The sequence below is a fragment of the Phaenicophaeus curvirostris genome, chromosome 7 (genome assembly GCF_032191515.1).
Source record: "Phaenicophaeus curvirostris isolate KB17595 chromosome 7, BPBGC_Pcur_1.0, whole genome shotgun sequence".
In the NCBI taxonomy this organism is placed as follows: domain Eukaryota; kingdom Metazoa; phylum Chordata; class Aves; order Cuculiformes; family Cuculidae; genus Phaenicophaeus; species Phaenicophaeus curvirostris.
In genome coordinates, this window is record NC_091398.1 from 41908548 (window position 1) to 41927576 (window position 19029).

The window sequence follows — 19029 nt, forward strand, 5'->3', positions numbered from 1 at the left end:
GTCTGTTACTTAAGACAGTATAATCAGGTTGTATTTTTTTTTCTTCTTGTTGCATATTCTAAAATGTGAGACCTTTGGAATTTCTTAATAGAGAAAACAAATGAAGTCACAATTTACAGAGGCTCCAGGAAGCCTTTAGAGAAGGAAGTGCTCTTCGTGGTTCCTTCCATTCCATGTTCCGTGTTTTGTAACTGAAGACAGTTATCTGAAACGTTACCATCTTCCACTTTTACACCCCAGATATGTTTTCCTTACAATTAACTATTCTTTGGAATCTGCAGCTGCTGCTCCCTTGGAGTTGGTTGTCAATTTGAGCTGAAGAAGGCAGGCGTGTTTGCTTGCAGGCGCGGGTACGTGGCACACATGAACACACATGGCGATCTCAGGGTCTGCCCAGCTCTTTCTCTGCTGGCCAGCAGTGCACTGCACGCCAGTGAGGAGTTGTGTGCCCGTGTCGACTCCAGGAGCTCCCGGCTGTTTTCTGGTCTTGCGATTTGGCATCTTGGCTGTAAGCAGGTTTCTCACCATGCCGCCTGCTCCCTGGCAATGTGGATGAGCACCGGTCAGGAGTCAGCCCTTTATTCTGGCTCATTTTCACCAGTCTTTTACAGTAACTTAACGGGCTTGGCCTCATAACCTTAATTACATGTGGAATGTGGAGAATGCTGTGTTACTTTTCTGTACAGGAAGACAGTGAACTCTAATTGCTTACTTCAAGCATTAAAACATTCCTTGTGCCTCAGGACTGTGCTTAACCAAGCTGCGTTGCAGAAATTAAAAGTAACTACCAAAAAGTTTCTCCTGATCAACTCGCTGTTTTATTTATCTCAGTCCAATTTCTGTTTGGCTTGGTTTTGTGTGAATGGACATTAATAATGTGTGTTTATTTTTTATGTTATCCTCTAGGAACAACATTTAAAATGCTAAAGGCAGTTTTAAAGAAGAGCCGAGAGGGTGGAAAGGAGAACAAGAAAGACTCAGGTATGAACATTAATAAGATTTTTATAACGCTGATGAGTTATGCATTGTGACTCCAGCTGTTGTCTTTACTCCGTTGCAGCAGTGATGCTGATCTCTGGGTCTGTGGTGCCTGCTGCCGCTGAGGCCAGCTGTGGGAGCTCTGGCCCGATTGCTTCCATGCAGAGCAGGTCCAGGGTTCCTAGTGGGTGTGTCCAGTGCAGCCCTTCTTGAATTGCTGCCAGGGCAACAGCCAAGAGCAGCTTGCTCTTGGTTCTTGCCATAGCCAGCAGGATGAGGGAAGTGATTGTGTGTCTGTACTTGGGGCAGTAGATGGCAATTGGTTGGTTTAAGCTCCAGAAGAAAAGCAGGCTCTTTGGAACAGAGCTTTTGCCAGGCTTTTATTAAAATCTGGAGCTTGAAAAGCCTTTTTTCCTTCGGGTCAGGAAACACGTGGGTTTTTATTTTAGGATCTCATTTTAGGTTTTTTGTTCTGTTTTTCAAGCAAAGCTCTAGTGTTTCATGTATGAGGTTCATGTTTCAGAAACTAGCCTTTGGGACAGATCGGTGAGTAATGCCTGGCTGGTGAAAGCCAGAGCAAGGAGGAGCAGGAGCTATGTTTTGAAAGGGTGTAATTGGTTTACACAGGGGCTTCCAGCTATTCTGTGTTGTTTTGCATTTGAAGATGATGCTGTGAAAAGCGTGAGAAACTCATGTGCTGTGCTGCATCCAGGAGTTTGATAAAGTAGTGTTCAGATTAATAGCTCTCCCTTTTGTTCCCAAGGTCCTTCCAGTTCTTGTTCAGCTTTTAGAGAAGATATGAAGCAAGGAAAAGGAATTGGTATTTGTAGAGCTGGATTTTTTGGTTGTAGAGTTGTCCTGTTTCATGGTTCTTCAGGTCCTTAGTAACAACAACAGCTCATAAAAGTTACTGCTCCCTGAAGAACTATGAAGAGAGCAATGAAAGCTCGCTGCTGCTCGAAGCTGACGTGGGAGGTGTTGTGGAAACACTGCCCGGCTAGCCACCATTTGAGAGAGCACTGCAAGAGGGAATTCAGATGCTCCTCTCTACTTCGTGGGCACATAGGCTTGATTTTTTGCTGATGATGTTTTGAGATGAAAAAATTTTCAGGGCATCAGAATATAGCAGGAGGTTGATGATAGAGCACTGCTCAGTAGTGCCAGGCTCAACCTGATGAGGAAGGGTTCTGTGACCTCTTCCAGCCCATACCCCGGTTAGCAGTGGTGCTGCATGGCTGGCAGGGAGGAAAACACCAAGGTGCTGTAGGATTTCAGAACTGACTGTCTGAACGTGCCTGCAAACCTCTGCTGAGGTGCGTGGGTCATGCTGTGCACCCCAGCAGACCGAGGAGAGACACAAGGTGGTGGATTGCGGCTGAGGAGCAGCAGCTCATTAAAGTTCTGTTCTGGCTGCTGCTGTTTGTTTCACTCCAGCTGAAAGCAAACTGGAAGAGACTAAGGTGAAACTGCAGTAGCTGATTCTTAAACTGAAGTAACCTCTATTGTCCTGTGGGATTCAGTGTGTATAAAAGGAACGCCTGGAAGTCTGCGTAATTCGGAGCCAAGCGGGATGATTCCTGTTTCGCTGGACAGAACTTCCTGTTTGTGCACTACCAGCCTCCTACTGCGTTTACGGCTGCCAGCCCTGCAGAGCCTGGGCAAAGAGGAATGGGGTTTTTTTCCTGGACTGAAGGTACAACCATGGAATTAAAATGTCTGTAAAAGGGTTAAAGAAAATAAAGTAATCAGGACTGCTTTTTTAAAAATAGCTCGTATGGATTTTAGTGTCAAAATTTGCTCATTTGCCCTGACGTAAGGACTGAAGATGTGCATAACTTTTTTAACATCCAGCTGCTGAGTATCTCAATTGCAGTTTTAATACTCTTTAAATTCAGGTTTATCCTGAAGAGGCAGCCACAAGAATTAGCATTGATGCTTTTAGGAGAAACTGAAACACTGAAGACCAGTACAGAGTTTTTATATAAAGAACTTTGTCCTAACCAGTTGACAGACTGTCCAATGGGAATCTCGCTCTTGGGTGGAAAGCCAGCCCCTTAGGCTGCTCCAATCACGCTGCGCTAGTGGTACGCGATGTGAACACAGGTGAGCATCCAGGAAGAGAGCAGTGTGAAGGGCGTATTGGTTATGCACAGAACAGCTTCTCAAAACAAAACTTACTAGACTTGCTTGCAAAAAACAAACCCATTTTTTGACCCAGGCATCCAAGTTTTTCTGGATACAGGTATTTTTTCAGGCTTTCTGTAGAGTGAAGCAACCTCTGTTTACACCCTCAGGTGCAGTTGTTTCTGTTGCATGGAAAGAAGTACCTATAAGTGGATTTTTTGCCCCCTTCCTTCCATTGAAGTGATGTATGTGCTCGATAAGGGACAGAATTCGAGGGGAAAATCCCACAGCCTGTGCCTGATGCGTTGGAGTAACAGAACGCTGTTCTGTGAATGTTGGGAATCGAGCAGGAAGAGGGCTAACAGGAACACTAATTTTTGTGTCCCTTAAAGTAATCTGTGGTTTCATCCTGCCTCATGTCCACTGAACTGGAAATGATCAGCAATTATTCTGTTTCCCTTTGTTTCTCAAGGTGAAAATTTAGTAGTTTCTCCTCTGTGTCGGGTTATCCTCATCAAATAAATGTTATCTCTTCAAACTCTGGAGGAGTTTCCAGGTCCTTTAGAGATTCCATAGAAGGTGTCTTTCTAGTAGAAAGCACAGACCCAGTCAGCGTGGCATGAGTCTGTCGGTGGGACTCTGGCCAATCCTTACCACTCTGGCTTAGGGCACACATTTGCTTTCCATATTCCTTGCCTTTTGCCTTTGTTTTGTTAATGGACTTTATTTTTCTAGATTTAAGATAATTTCATCTCTTTGTCTTTCTGTTCTGTTTCTTCTATCTGCCTTGGAAGTCTCTTTCTGCTCTCTCCTCTGTGTTGTTTTCACAGTCCACTGTGGATTGTATGTTTTCCAGCTTCTTTCCTTCAGGTGTTGCAGATCCCCTCTGTAGGCACAGGGAGATTCTGTGCCTCTGGCCTCTCGCAGGAGGAGCTGACCCTTTTTATTTTACTGTAGCACAGAAGCTTCATTTCTTGGTGTCACAATTCAAGAAATTGGAGCCGGAAGGCTGTTGCTTGAACTCAGATTCTGCAGGGCTGCTTGCGGGTCTTGTCTGTGTCCCTGGTGCAGTGACGGTGCAAAGAACACACATCAGCAGCTTCACAGTATAAACCAAAAATGGTTCTGCTTTATGATTGTTTTAGTAGAAGTTCTACTCTGCCACTCATTCTTAAATGCTTACAAATGCTTCAGCGATAGATTTGTATTAGCATTCCCTCTTGGTTTATATGCTGCCAGTGCTTTGCAGCCCATAATTATGGTGGTTTTCTTTAACTGTCCTAAAGCCAGCAACTCGCCTGCATTCTGGGAACCTGCGTTTTTTTACTTACTAAGCAAAAGACCTTTCTATATAAGATACTCTACTGTAACGGAAAAAGAAAAGAAAATCCTGTATACTGTATTTCTAGAGAATATGCTCAGTTATTTCAGATGGCTTTTTAGTAGCGTGAGCATTGTTCTGTTGACCCAGAATCAGGCCTGAAGGAGCATGAATAATGGAAGCATTGTGCTTAGTCGGCAGCATTTCTCCTGCACGGCATCCCATCAGAAATTTAACATCACATGTAGTGCGTGGTATGGATGTAAACTTCACTAATTTTCATAGAAGTGAATGCGGTGAGTACTTGGGACTGCCAGGGTTTCCAGCATCGGAGCTTGTGAGACCTTCATAGAGAGCTTGGGTGACAAGGGACAAATCATTATATCAACAGACAGATAGCGTTTAGACCATAATGCTGCAGTGCTTTAGAGGCAGAGTCTGGAGGAGCGAGACCAGAGGATTTGGTTTCTGGATGATGAAATAAAAGGGATGGAAGTGCTTGTATATTCACGTGCGCTGTATTTCAGCAGGGGTCTTCATTGAGAATGTTTTATTTTGGGCTGCAAAACTGGTTCCATTAATAAACCTGTCTTGGAGGTTTGTTGATTGTCCTGTAGATCAGACTTAATTTTTTACAGAGGCTTTTTTTTTTTTTTTACTTTCTTGCTTTTGAGACTGTTTCCTTTTGGTTTTCCTTCTTGTATTCCAGTATCTTTATAAAGGAATCTTTTGACCTATGTGTGAGTGTACAAAGCTTTTGAGCATTAGGATAGAACAGAAGCTTCTATTTCTGCGTTGTGTTCTGTTGCAAATTGGTGTACTCTTAGTAGTTTTGTATGTGTACCTTGCTCTTTATCGACATTTTATACTGAACAGATTGGATTAAACCTGCAAATTTGAAATGTCTTCCTTTTTCACACGTAATCAGATGTTATTAGGGAATGGAGATAATACTTCAGTGTTCTTTTTGAAAAACAAAAAGGCTTTCCAGAGTGTGAGCTGTGACTGTTTGTGTGATGCCATTCCTGGTTGTCTTTCTCCCTTCCCTGATGGCGTCGGCTGCTGGGACAAGCCCAGCACGTGACCCCAGTGAGCACCTTGAACAGTAAACATCAACGGGCTTAAATTCACTGATGCAACTTTTTTTTCCTAATTTCTACTTTAAAATAAACTCAAAGTTCCTATGCAAGAAGGCCTCATCTTTTATTAAGAACCACTACTTAATAATTATTTTTATATCGTTGGTTTTGTACTTCTTTCCTTGTAGCAACAGCGATACGTCTCCCAGCTGACCTTGCTTAATTGCAATGTCTCATTAAACACTTCTGTCTGACTGACAGACTGGAGACCAACTTGAGAGCATCAAGAGCTTCAAATGCCCTTCTGGCAAATAGAAAGGCTTGAAATCGCTGCATAAAATAAGTTTACATTTTAAGGCTAAATATGCAAATTCAGTTGCTGCTCAAAATCTCTGTGATATCAGGTTTTGAATTCTGAGTGCAAAGGGACTTTGTGGCACATAAAGTACGCAGCCACTGGCTGGAACATGGAACTTGGGCTGGAATACTTTCAAGCTTCAGTTTGACTTTTTGTTGTTACTCTAAAAATACCCTGCAACAGAAGAAGCATTGTTTCATGGTGAAAATATGGAGCTGGTTTTGATTATTTTGTGTTGCTTTGCCCACTTTCTGTGGCTGTTGACAGTTATTTAAGAGTTTAAGCTCCTTTTTTTTTTTGCTGAGCTGTGAGTATTTAATGTGGTGGATGTCTTTTCCCAGAAGCTAATTCCAGTGATATAGAATCATAGAATAACCAGGTTGGAAGAGACCCACCAGATCATCGAGTCCAACCATTCCTATCAAAATATATGCCATGTACATATAAATGAGGGATGGGGGAAGGTCCTGCCCTTGCAATGCATAAACAGATTATTTAAGTGGTCCCAATAACCTCTGTTTATCACTGTTTTCTTTAAAAATGGTTGGGTTTTTTTTCAAGTAAGCACTACAAGTGAACATTAGCGTTTTGTGTACTCAGAAGTAATCCAGAGTTCAGAGATAAATGCCAGAAAGTGAGCAAATACTGTCAAGTAAGAGCGTAGTTGGCAAAGATCATCCATTTGGGGCTTTTATTCTGATCTTTACTGGGTTTGTTTCTCACTCAATGCATTTCACTGCCTCTGTTACCCAGGCTGTAATGAGCTCTCTTCCCATTCCAGGCTAGTTTCTCCCCCTTTCTGGTCTCTTCAGAGTCTCAAGAGCAAAAGAATTAAATGTTAATCCTCCCTCCCTAATGTGTGTGTGCACGTGACAGCAGCCTGTGTTCTTGTCCTAAGAACAGCTGTTGAACTGCTTCACTTGCTGTGGGCTGTTCTTCAGCTCCTGATCCGTGTAGGAGCCAGGTGACCTGGTTGTTCCAGGCAGGACATGGTGACCACTCCCATGGACACCATACTGATCAGGCGCCGAAGAAAAATTTGTGGGAAGTGAAGCAGTTTTTCAGCCAGCCTTCCACGATGAGAAAATTGGTTTGCTTGGCTCCTTCCATCTCCCAAGGTTGCCTGTTCACAGGGCTGGGCTGGCTGCCTCTGTACAAGTGTGCACACGTGTGTGTTTTAATTGTGAAAGGCACAGATCCTTTAAATGGCAATTATCATTGGTTTGCAGTTAAAATAAAGCACCTTGCACATGGCCACTGAACCACACTGCGGCGTTATGGCTGGGGAGTTCAGGCTACAGCTACCGCTCAGTTATCTTGAAAAATAGGGGATGGAAAACTGGTTTTTGAAATACTAGACTCGCTGTTTTTTGTAATCCTTAAGCAGTTTCTTATTACTTAGTGATGCCTCACTCGGGAAGGTGCATTTTGGCTGTGTGCCTTTCCTCCTGCCGTACAACCGATCTCTTTTTTTTTCCCCCCACTCAGAATTTCCTTCTGAACTTGTCTGTAAAGTCTCGTCTTTTCCCAATGTTTTTTGGGATGAAACACATCCTACCACACAGAATAAACTTCAGTCAGACCATTGGTACCATGTGAGCACCTCTGCACACTGGACATGCCTGTCTGCAGAGGCCATCTGCCTTTCCGCAGTGCTGCGGGTCACTTCTCTTTGCTGCAGTGCCATGTCAACAGCGGTGTCAAGGGCTCGATGTGAGGAGAACCTGAGCCTCGTGTAAGGCAGCTATCCTGGTTTGTTCCCCCTGGCCAGTCCAGTGGCTAAACTGGGCAGCTGTCAGTCCCAGTTCCTCCATAGGAAAGGGAAACACAAGAGAGACTTAAAACACTGGAATGGCTTTAATGAACCAACAATAATACAAGCAAGATACCAATATCGATATGAAAATAATAAAATCTGTACAATTGCACAAAACCCATTCACACTCCCTTGACTATACGTCACCCATGGGGCCACGGGGAGAGTCCCAGACTGGGCTCCATGGTGGGTGGGAGCTGGACTTGGGAACTGGGTCTGGAAGCACGTGGGTGGATTTGGGGGCAGGCAGACAGGCCTCCCAGATCATCTGCTGTTGAAGAAGAGCAAGACCTCAGCTGGGTCCTCCATCCTGTCTGCCCCTCCCAGCAAGTCCCACCCCTTCTCACCACCTCTGGGGTGGCCTCAGTTTACACAGGAGTTAAGTGTGAACGGTGGCCTCTCTGCATACCAGTGTCCTGTTACCCTGGTGAGAACTGTTAGGCTGAAAAGTTGGAGAAAGTGTGTTTCTGCTGATGTTTGCCCACAGCGGCTGACAGAATAACCCAGCAGCAGTTGTCAGTGGGATTTGATCTAATTGGCGTGTTGGGGCAGTCTGCTGGCAGAACACGGGTGTGTGGATTCAGACTGAGCCAGCGACCAGGTTTAGCACTAGCTGTGGTCTCTTCTGCAGAGACTCTTGATCAAGTAGTCTGAACTTAATGATCAGAGTTGTGCCAGCAGGGCATTTTGCCCCATCTGAAGCTCTGCTGTGATGTCACCTTTCAGACAGTTTAAAGAAGGATGATTGAAAATAAATCCAAACGTCAAAAGTCTGCTGAGAATACAGTGAATTAAATGCTGCTTTTTGTGTCGTAGTAAAAGGGGAAGCAGGAGTTAGAGCGCTGTAGGTATTGACCCCGAAGGGGGAGGATGTGATTTGTGTTTGTTGTTCCCTCTTGCACTCTCTCGCTAGCATTCCAGCTGGAATACAAATTCCAGATTACACGCTTGGCAACCTGTCCAGTAAAACACTCTGAGAAGAGCGCTGGTATTTCTAGCTGTAGTTGGCTGGTTACTGTGCTGCCTCCTTGCTCTTTGCTTACGTTCAAAGGCAGAATGGCATATCACAAGTTTCTCTGGGCTTTCTTCAACAATTTATGAAGCAAACTCACATACTATATTGAATAACAAATAATGACATACCTAATGTTAAATCTGTATTTAAAAACAGCTATTGCAGAAGTTTAATTTCTGAAAGAAGGGGGAAAGAAAATCCTTTATCACTCGGTTGCCCCTCACAGTGGATGGGAACTCAGTGATTTAGACAGCTTGGGTTTTTTGGTTTTTTTTCAAAAAGTCCTTGCATATGTGATTATAGCATTGAAAATATTTAGACGACTTCTTTTAAATATCTGCTTAGACCATACCTTTTTTGTTTTCAGACTGGTACATTACAGCCAGCTTTCTGGAACAGTGTAGCTGCTGTCCTTGTTCCCAGGATCTTAAACTCTAGTAGTGGCAATGGACTGCAGAGAAGAATATAAAGTTACAGTTACTTAGCTTTTGATTTCCATCTTGACTTGGTAAAACTAGAGTTGTTTCCTTAAAAAAGAAAAACTTCCTTTGTTTTTTTCTATCCAACACACCATGTGGATGGAAGCAGGTTGTGTGCCGTGCACACAGCCAGCAGTAGGATGTGGGAGGAGAGCGGCTGGTAAAAACTGAAGGCAGCAATGGAATGACAGCAGAATGAACAAGAATGGTGGCTTTTATCAAGCCACATCTGTCTGAAGTGTTTCCTCACTGTAAGAGAACAAACCTGGCAGGAGGGACTCAGGTTTGAAAAGATGTTACTTCTCCATTTGCCCTCCCTTCTGGCTGTGCTGTGGGTGCTGGTACCTCGACCGCGCAGTTGGGTGCACCTGAAGGAATGCTCTGGCACTGCAGACTCTTCGCATCAGGTTTGCTTTGCTGGTTTTATCTTTGGTCACACCAATTCCATTTGTGCAGTAGTTCATGTGAATAACTGAGTGATCCCTAGTTTGGATATCACAAAAGCTGTTACTGGTGGTTAACCTTTGTTTTCAGCTCTGTTTTTGTCATCTGACCAGGAAGAACCTGGTGCTTTCACAATGTGCTTCTGCTGCCTGTGCATCAGTACTGTGAGCAATATGTTTTGTTCTGAAAATACATCCTTAGTTTAGCTGAAGTTGCATTTTCAGCACCAGCAGGAAGTTTCTCTGGGTGTATTTCCCTGTCCTGATGTGCTGCTTGGTGTGTGGTGAACCTATAGCTTGGTTTTTCCTGAGGTGCAAAATTAGCATTGCTGTCAAATAGCACACAGTGGAATTTGGCTTCAGGTTGCGCCAGTGCAGGTTCAAATTGGACATCAGGAAAAGTGTCTTATCCTACAAGGTTCTCAGGACCTGTCAGAGGCTGCACAGGGACGTGGTGGAGTCCCCGTCCCTGGACGGATTTAAAAGATGGGTAGAGGAGCTTGCTTAGGGATATGGTTTAGTAATGGGCAGGTACAGTTAGCCTCAATGATCGCAAAGGTCTTTTCCAAGCAAACAGTTCTCCGATTCTGTGATAACATGACTTTTCCTTTTTTCAAGCAGGAAGATTAAGCTTAAACTGGCCATCTATGAATGTACTTTGTGATCCACCTTTTAACTGAGTGTAAGGGGGAATCCAACTAAATCTCTCCTTTTAACTCATTCAGTAAACAGTATTTTTAGGCGATCTTGACCTTCGGGATATCACAGTGATCCTAAAATACCTTTTCAGCTGTAAAAATACTCCATCTTCATAGGAAATGCGGTTTTACCTCTAAGGATGAAATCTGAAAAGTGAGGGGGTTTTTCCCCCTTGCTGCCCCTATCACTGCAAAATGAAATCTCGCAGACTTATGTATTTAAGGTTTTCCAGCAGTGATCTGGGCTCTACAGTGGAGGGAACACAGTAAGATGAATCATGCTGAGTTGTTGCTGGCAAATCCATTTTTCTGTGTTAAAAACTTGCATTTCAATGCAACTCTGTGCTTTTTATTGTGGCATATCACCTAACGGATGCCAACACTTTATTTTTAGCAAGTGACTCCTGCCCAGAGAACGCCCTGCAGGCTCTAGCCACATCTGGCCGCAGTGTCGATCTCCCCAGCAGCACTCAGCCAGTACCCGAGGATGCCTGTAGGATGAACCTTGCTAAAGGGGTCTCCATGTCGCTGCCATCATCACCTCTGCTGCCACGCCAGTCCTACTTCATGCAGGCACGATCAAACAAGAAGTCTCCAGGTAAAATGAAATGATAAGCAACTACATCTTCATAGCTCTGTAACTCAGGTTTTGATGTACTTTATGTGAAAAGTAACACAGTAAAATCGTGTAAAGTCCTTTGCTGTAAGAACAAGAGCAGTGCATGAAAAAAAGGTAGCTGGTGATTAAATAGTTTATGTTACTTCACATGGCGAAGAATTATTCTAATTGGTATCACAAATACCTATACTGAAACATCTGAGTATGTTTAAAAGTGGTTATCTGTTACGTCAGATAGGCAGAAAAGAGCTGCAAACCCCTTTATGTGTGTTAGGGACTGTGTAAGAGGGAGTGGTTTTGGCTTTCACAGTTCACTTATTTTTATGTCTCCATACTTAAATATATTAATGCATAATCTGCTGCTGAAGTTGTGGCAAGAAATGTACATGGTTTTGGAGGCTATGTCCTTAGGGGTGACTGCAAGCTTATGTGTGAGCCTTGCTAAATAAGGTGCTCCATCTGGGTTCTTTTTATCAGCATTCTCCACATAGAGATCATTCCAACATGCTAGCGTCACTTGGGATCGTTCGGGTCAAAGCGTGAGCGCAAGTGAAATTGTCCATATTCTATAGCTTGTGGAGACTCTGCACTGTGTTGAGGTTTGTTGTAAGGTTTATAAGGAGTAAAGGGTGCTGTAAGTTGGAGTCTGTTGACATTGAGAAATGTTGTGGTTAATGACCCATTTTACACAAAAGTAAAGAGGAAAAATGTAGCTGGAAGTCCCAGGACAGTGAGTACAATTTGTCCAAAGTATTCTTGGTTTAAGTTGCCTATTGATATTTAGTTTTTACTTTCAGCATTTAAAATAATGTCAAGTTTAAATGATTTGGGGTTGATTTTGAAAGTTCACATAAACATTTTGTGCCACAGAACCGTATATTGTTATTTTGTCTCTTTGTACAAGCAATTTGGGTGCAGAACAACTTTAAAAGATAGAGTGAAGTCCTTGAAATGGGGAAGAAATTGGGGTTTTGCCCAAAAGCTTCAGTGAAGGTTAGAATCTAACCGTTAGTTTTGTTACTGTTGAGAAAGCCAGCTGTTCTGGGTACATTTGAGAATAGTCCCATACCGGTCTCCCCACTCCCTGGTTTAGCTTACCAATGCACGTTTCTATGAGCTGAGTGTAGGCTGGTAGCTGTTTCTCTTGCAGACACTGTGTAGCAGTTGATAAATTGTGAATGAAAAGCCACATTCCCAATGACTCTGAAGTCATTCTGCTGTGATCCACAGCCGACAGAAAAGGTTTCTCAATATGATGAAGTACTGTCGAAGTGTTGGTATTTATGCGTTGTCATTTTGTAGTGATGCCTGACCAGGTGATAAGGCATGGATGGAGGCATTCTGTGATGTTCCTTTGACTTTCAGCAAACTGTAGCTGGTGAAGATGATTTAATTTTAATTCTGTCTGGCATCTGGGGCAGGAGTAATATAGAGAAAATGCACTGATGTACTGATTTTCGGTTTAGTAGCTTACAAATAGCGAGTTAAAGACTTATCAGGTGCAGTGGATGAAAGGAGAAGGGATTGCATGGAAAGGTAAAGTGGTGTCCTGGCATTAAGATATGGTGATGGAGTTCTCTAACTACGGGTAGAACAACATTCTCATTTCAGTCCTCTCGGTTTACAGGTGAAGACAAAGCAATACTTAGTGATGGATTTTTCAGCGTAAATAATAATCATTAATACTTTTTAAAGTCATAGAATCATTCAATGGTTTGGGTTGGAGGGGATCTTAAAGCCCATCCAGTGCCACCCCTGCCATGGGCAGGGACACCTCCCACTGGATCAGGGGCTCCAGGCCCCATCCAACCTGGCCTTGAACCCCTGCAGGGATGGGGCAGTCAGCCCTGCTCTGGGCAACCTGGGCCAGGGCCTTCCAACCCTCACCTTGAAGAATTTCTTCCTAATGTCTAATCTAAATCTTCCCCCTCCCAATTTAAAGACATTCTTCTTGTCCTATCACTCCATAGCCTTGTAAAAAGTCCTTCCCCAGCTTTCGTGTAGGCCCCTTTCTTTGGAACTATGTGAGGAAAAGTTGTCTCTTGACATGTAATCATTTGTTCTGCCTGTGTTTCTGCTCCCTGGTTCTGTTTGTACAACTCGGGCATGTTGATGGTCGTGTATAGATAAGGTGATGCCCTTGCATAACTCACGTCCTTGAAATACAATTCTGTTTAGTGCCTGCTAGGCTGAAGCAATATTCAGTCTGTATGCTCAGTGGTAGCGGTTATAGGATAGAGTCATTAAGTGCTACCTGGGTTCTAATGGAAAGTTTTTCATAACTCTTTACTGAGTCTTAGTAGTTTTAGTTAAAAAAATAGGTTAGTAAATTAAAAACAGTGAGATTTCCCTGTCTGTGTGTTTCCAAGTTATAAATTAAAAACTAAAAGTTGTAGTTAAGAGTTATTTGTACTAACATTCTTGGAGACATCTGTTTGAGGGCTTCACGCTCTACCCGCTCCCACTTCCCTAGCAAATCTTCTCTCTACTCCAGCTTACATTTACCTCGCCCTGCATCTGTATTTACTGATGTTAAAATGCCTACTTGATTGGGCTGATACGGGTACAAAAAAAGTACCCATATGGATTTGTATAAATGCAGTTGGTCTGCCTCAGGAAGGTGCTGGCTGTAGAGCTCTACAGCAGAGTTGGGAAACAGCCAGGAGAGGATGCAGGCATGGCTCCGGGTGTGGAACGGCTCCGAAGGAGAAGTCCTTTAAACAGGTTTGGCTGTATTGTTCTGCCTGGAAGACAGGCAGTGGATGGGAACAGTTGGTGCATGAGTACTATTGCATGCCATGCTGGGCGAGCGTGTGAAGGGTGCGGATTGTTAATGGAAGGCTGGGATAAATTCTTGGAAGGAAAATCCATCTAGACCTCTTAAATAGAAAGTGACCACCTCTAACTCAAGAGATGATAAGCAATGAAAAGTGTGCCAGGAAAGTCTGTTTTCCTTGACTCAGACTCTTCTCTGCTGTTTGCTGGTGATAAAATTCTGTCCCAGATGAACCTTTGATCAGACCTGATTCAGCCGTCTGACGCTTTTGGAAAGGAACTTTCATTGTGCAGATACAGTTCGTGTTTAAATGGGTCAAGTTTGATCCAAGGATTGATTCGTGTCCTATTCTAGAGCATGAAAATAAACTGGCCATGCATTTACGTTGTTACCGCAGTGCTGTGTGTCACATTTGCAGGTACCATAAGTAACTGCCACATTAGTTTGTGAGGAATAAAATTCAATAACCGGTCTCCACCACAGCTTGAAGTGTGAGTGTTAACAATACATCCTGAAGGTGTTTCCAGTCTGATCTATTTTACATGACTGCCACAAATTGTTCTGGTTCTTTTAGAACAGTTGCTTTGTGTTGTTCAACTTTGATACATCTAATTATAGTCCTGCTTGCAGATGACAGATTTGGGCTATTGTCTTCTTAAAGAATGCAATTTTGTTTCACAGGAATGTATTTTTAGCTGCTCTCAGCAGCCAATGCCCCTTGTTTTTGTTGAAGAGCACCCTCTGGTGCTGGTTGGTCACTAAGCTGCCTTCAGCTGAAAATGGAATTGTCTCCTAGTCTCTAGGCAGAGATGCCAACATACGCTTGTACATGACTTACACTCCCTGCCCAGTATCCTTAGCTAAGAAATCAGGTTATCACCATACTTCCTTGTCCCACTTCTAGGTGGGAATCTGAAAGAACAGGTCGGTCCAATACTTAACTGGTCAGAGGTGAAAAAACATTCCCTGTAGGAGTTGCCAGAATATAGTATCACTGCCATTTTGTTGTTGTGTTTTCTCCTCTCCCAGGATATAGAATGCAGTCTGGCATGTAGCGGTGTAGCTAGAATACAGAGTTTGAGTCGAGTTCCAGCATTTCAGCTGCTCCCATTTGAATTTGACGCATTCAGCTTTGAGGTTCTTTTGATTAAAAGAAGAAGTTTGACCATGTAACTGTGAGCTCAGGGTCCTGTGGGGCAGCACGAGAACCATTGATCATGAAATATGCAGAGTTCTGCGTGCTTGCTGAGGAGACTCTGTTGCTATTATGAATAAAATAAGAGCAGTATACCAACACGCCAGGTGCAGCAGTGTCATCCTGCGGGTGACTGGAAAAGTGTGCTGGTGTGTGTGAGCACCCAGCTCTCCCAAATGCTGAGGGTGTTGTGTTTGAGCTTGGTGTGGACATGAACTAGGAATGCTGCTGCTTCATGAAACGAGAAACTAGGAGTAGCCACTAATGCTTTCTTTTGTTTTTTGAACTCGCCTTCACCGCTCCATGTGGTCAGGGCACATGTTGGTGTGTGGAGAACGTGTCACACGTAGCTGCTTGGTCCTCGATTCATGTGTTGCCGCTGCAGGCTGCCTGCCGTAGGCTTTTTCTCTTGGCTTCAAAGATGCCAATAACAAAATTATCTTCCTGTTATAACAGACAGTAAAAGCTCTGAACGGAGGAGGCCCATTGAAGGCTGTCTGAGTTTGAACATGGAAAAGTCGCTCACTTCACGTGTACATAGAGGAAACTTTTCCAGGTTTGTCACAGCAAGCAGATCGGCTTTGTTTTCCATCAGGCTCTACATTCCTAGAAGCCCAAAGAGTTTCTTTCTCATGGGAGTGGAAGCAGAGCAGCGCACCCGTCTTTATGGTAGCAGCTGTGTGTGTGAGAAATGATCCCTCTACTGTTTTTGCACTGCAGAGGAGAGACGCTGTATGTATGAGAGCTGCAGTCATCTGGGAAAATGAGATACACTGCGCTCCTTCCCGTTGCAGGTCCAGTCAGGAAGCCCAAGTACGTGGAGAGTCCTCGAGTGCCGGGTGAGGCAGCTCTACCGCTGAGAAAGGGATCAGAGCAAGGAGACCCTGATCTGAATGGTAAGGACCTGCCCAGCCATTCTCATTTGGCAGGACTGCTCTTTGTGTTGGACAGAGTGGTGCGAAGGAACCGTTGTGATGAGGAAATCCAGTTATTTATTTGGGAGAATGGTTTGCAGATTTGACATGCTTGTGGTAGGAGGAGGTGCTTGCCACTGTACTGATGTGATCCTAAAACTGTCTCAGTTCCCGGAGCTGTGCTTGTCTTGCAGAGAGAATGGTGTCTGAGCGTTGTTGGCTGCTACATCTCCCAAAGGCGAGCACATAGTCCTTATTGCCCCACTATCAAGAGGACCATCTCATGGTGATCCTCCTCCTCACAGTTGGACTCTCAGGCAGGGAGACATGCGTTTTGCTGGTTTAGTTGAGGGTGTCCTCATTTTGAACTGGTCTTATTGTGTTTGTTGAACTCCAGAAGACATTTTAGAGGACTATGCTGATAAAATCAAACCAGAGAAGCTGGGACATTTAGCACTGGTGTCACATCCTCTGCATAGCAAGCACAACAGAAGCTAATGGTGTTGATTATGGTGTTAACTATGAAGTAACAAAGTACCTGCATTATTAAACTCCCCTTTTCATGTTTTTAGCATTACAGAAGACTTTATAAAAAGTTACCAGAACAGAATTTCAGATTGGCACTGAGCTCCGAGAGCGCTGAGTTTAGTGCTGCTGTTAGGAGGATAATCTCGTTGCTCCTCAGCCCAGCAGTGAACTGCTTGTGCCCAACCATTGCTGGTGCGTCTGGCAGGTTGAAGTCTTCTCACTTGGGTTTCTGCAGTTCTGCAGAGGACCCTAGACCCACCAACATTTTAAGTTCTAACAGACAAGCAGTTTAAATGGCATTAGCTTCTCTGTTAGGTACGTTGCTGACAAAAGAACTGGTGTTTACACTTGCTTGTACTTTTTCTGCCTCTTGTAACAGTTTCCAAGTATAAGACTCTAATCTTCACCAATTTTTTTCTCCCCAACCCAAAGCCAAGCCTGATAAAGACTCAAGCTGTTCTCCTGCGGCACAAGAATTGATGACAAGATTGGGTTTTTTACTGGGAGAAGGGATCCCAACTTCTGCTCATATAGAAGAGAAAAATGAAGCCATGGTAGGATAATGGAAAATAATATATTTCATCTTCATCTCGTTCTGAGAGGACTAATGCTGTTTCCTCCATTTGCTAGTTGATACTTACTCAAATACAATTCATTTTAATAGTCATAAGGCAATAGATTTGTACATTAATTATAACTTGTGTGTGTGTTTGGAAATTGTGAGTTGATCTTGCATTCTTAAAAAAACAGAAAGTGCAGACCCCTCCTCATCTCTGGAAGTTAAATCCAATCTGCTGTGAATGTGAGTTGCTGCCAGGGTCCTTTCTGCTGCATTTGAGTATTCAGGAAGAACTGTTTTTTTCCCTTCTGTTCTCATTGATGTATGAGAATGGAAAATGTCAGAGGTTTGTTAAAACAGAAGCTCGTTTTTGGGGCGCCTGTGTGTGTTTTCTCCTGGGAAGTGCAATTCCATTTGGTATTTGTGTTGCTCTGTCATTTGAGAGCAGACAACTGGGAAGCAGCAAGTAGCTGCTGTCCCCGAGAAACTCATCTGCTGACCAGAGCCGCACAGTAACACCATTCTCTCTTTCTTCCCCTGCCTCTTTCCACTTTTGGTCCCAGGCCTCAAACCTTAGCACACCAGTTTGGGTGTCATTGATAGGGAGCCATGTATAAGACTGAATTCTAGGGTTTTTAACCTGAAGGCAGTTAAAAACCAGGGGCGTTAATTAACCAAGGGTGGCAGGGAGGATGCCCAGTCAAATGTTTCATAGAGAAGAATCTGCCTCAGTGCAGCTCTTTCCTGAACTGAGAGATTCCCTTCCTTCTTCAGAGAAAGCTGCAAATACATCACTGAAGTTCCCAATGAAGATAAGGCTTCCACTTCTGGAAGTTTTCACTTGAAAGATGCGACGTTTCTTATTTTTTGCATGGTAGTGTTCTGTGCAGTAACTGTGCATTCTCTTTGTGTTGCAGTGTGCAGTAGCCAGCCAAGGAGTGAGCCCGTGTTCCACCCTCACGAGCAGCACCACATCACCCAGCACTGACAGTCCCTGCTCCACGCTCAACAGCTGCCTTGGCAAAGCAGCAGCCAGCAAAGGCAGTCCCTGTGGCACCATCAGCAGCCCCAGCTCGACCCTGGAGAGCAAGGACAGTGGAATCATAGGTGAGCACCTTCATTATGGATGCGGTTGGTAGAAATTAACCCTCTCTCAATAGTGCCAGTCTGAGTAGCTGTTTTGTGTCTTTGTGTTCCATTTTATGCTGTACACGAACGCTGTTTCCAATCTTCTGTACTTGAAAGATCGAAATTGTGTGGCTATAACAATTGATGTTGTTAGGTGTGCGTTTCTCTTCTTCGGTTTTCCTGGTGCAGTTCTAATTTCTCCATGTTTTCCTTTAAAAACATTAACTTCCTCTGTTTTTCTCCATTTCTTATTTTCTTTTACCTTTTTCCTTTTCCATTTTATGTGTCTCTACAATGCATTTCATAGTGGTGAAGCAGAGCATAGCTTGAGGCTGGTTTAGTTTCCAACTAAGGGAAAAAATAATTGACGCTTCTTCTTATGACAATAACCTAAATCACACTGTTTAAGAACAGTGCAAACTTTTGAGGAACTGTTGTGAAAATGAAGCTGAAGTGGGGCCTCATGGGACAGGTGCAGTTGTGTGATCCTGCACTGCACGGATGGCTGAGCTGAGGCTGTGTGTGCGTCTCCTGCGAGGAGTCAGTTACTGCAGAGAGGGAGCAGTGGGAGTGCATTGCTGTAAAATACACCAAGGTGTGACTAGAAGAGACTCCAGTGCCTCTTGTTGTGAACAGTGTTTGTTATTACTTCTCTGCTAATTATGTACATTCAGCCTTACGGAGCTCTTCTGTGGGCACTGCAGCCTGCAAGAGGGATGCATGTGGGCTTTGTGTGTGCACTTCAGCATCACAGTAGATGCATTTCTTAGATACCAGCTGGTGATTTTGGAGTGGAGTGGGTTCCTCCTTTCCTTCTAGAAAGGCTGGGGCTCTGTTCTTTAATCTTGTTTAAAACCTATTCATGAGTAAAAGCTTCCCTTCTCTCAAGTGGGCAAATTTAGATACTGATATGAACCTACTGCCCATGCTTTGCAACCTTGAAATGTCCTATGAGTACGCCCATGTTCTAAATGAGATCAGAACTCACCTCCTGTTTAT

General features: G+C 43.8%; 1 protein-coding gene across 3 annotated transcripts in view; it reads left to right on the plus strand.

The window, feature by feature from the left end:
* Nucleotides 1–19029, plus strand: part of TANC1 (tetratricopeptide repeat, ankyrin repeat and coiled-coil containing 1) — a 66206-nt gene that overhangs the window by 18977 nt on the left and 28200 nt on the right. Inside the window, exons 2-6 of one of the 3 annotated variants that reach the window (XM_069861740.1) lie at nucleotides 907–981; nucleotides 10706–10909; nucleotides 15696–15797; nucleotides 16776–16897; nucleotides 17820–18009. In XM_069861740.1, coding sequence (XP_069717841.1) covers nucleotides 921–981; nucleotides 10706–10909; nucleotides 15696–15797; nucleotides 16776–16897; nucleotides 17820–18009 — 679 coding nt within the window. In that variant the 5' untranslated portion in view covers nucleotides 907–920. Of the gene's footprint in view, nucleotides 1–906; nucleotides 982–10705; nucleotides 10910–11522; nucleotides 11661–15695; nucleotides 15798–16775; nucleotides 16898–17819; nucleotides 18010–19029 lie in introns of those variants that run through there. The other 2 variants (XM_069861741.1, XM_069861742.1) reach the window with 2 other exon arrangements.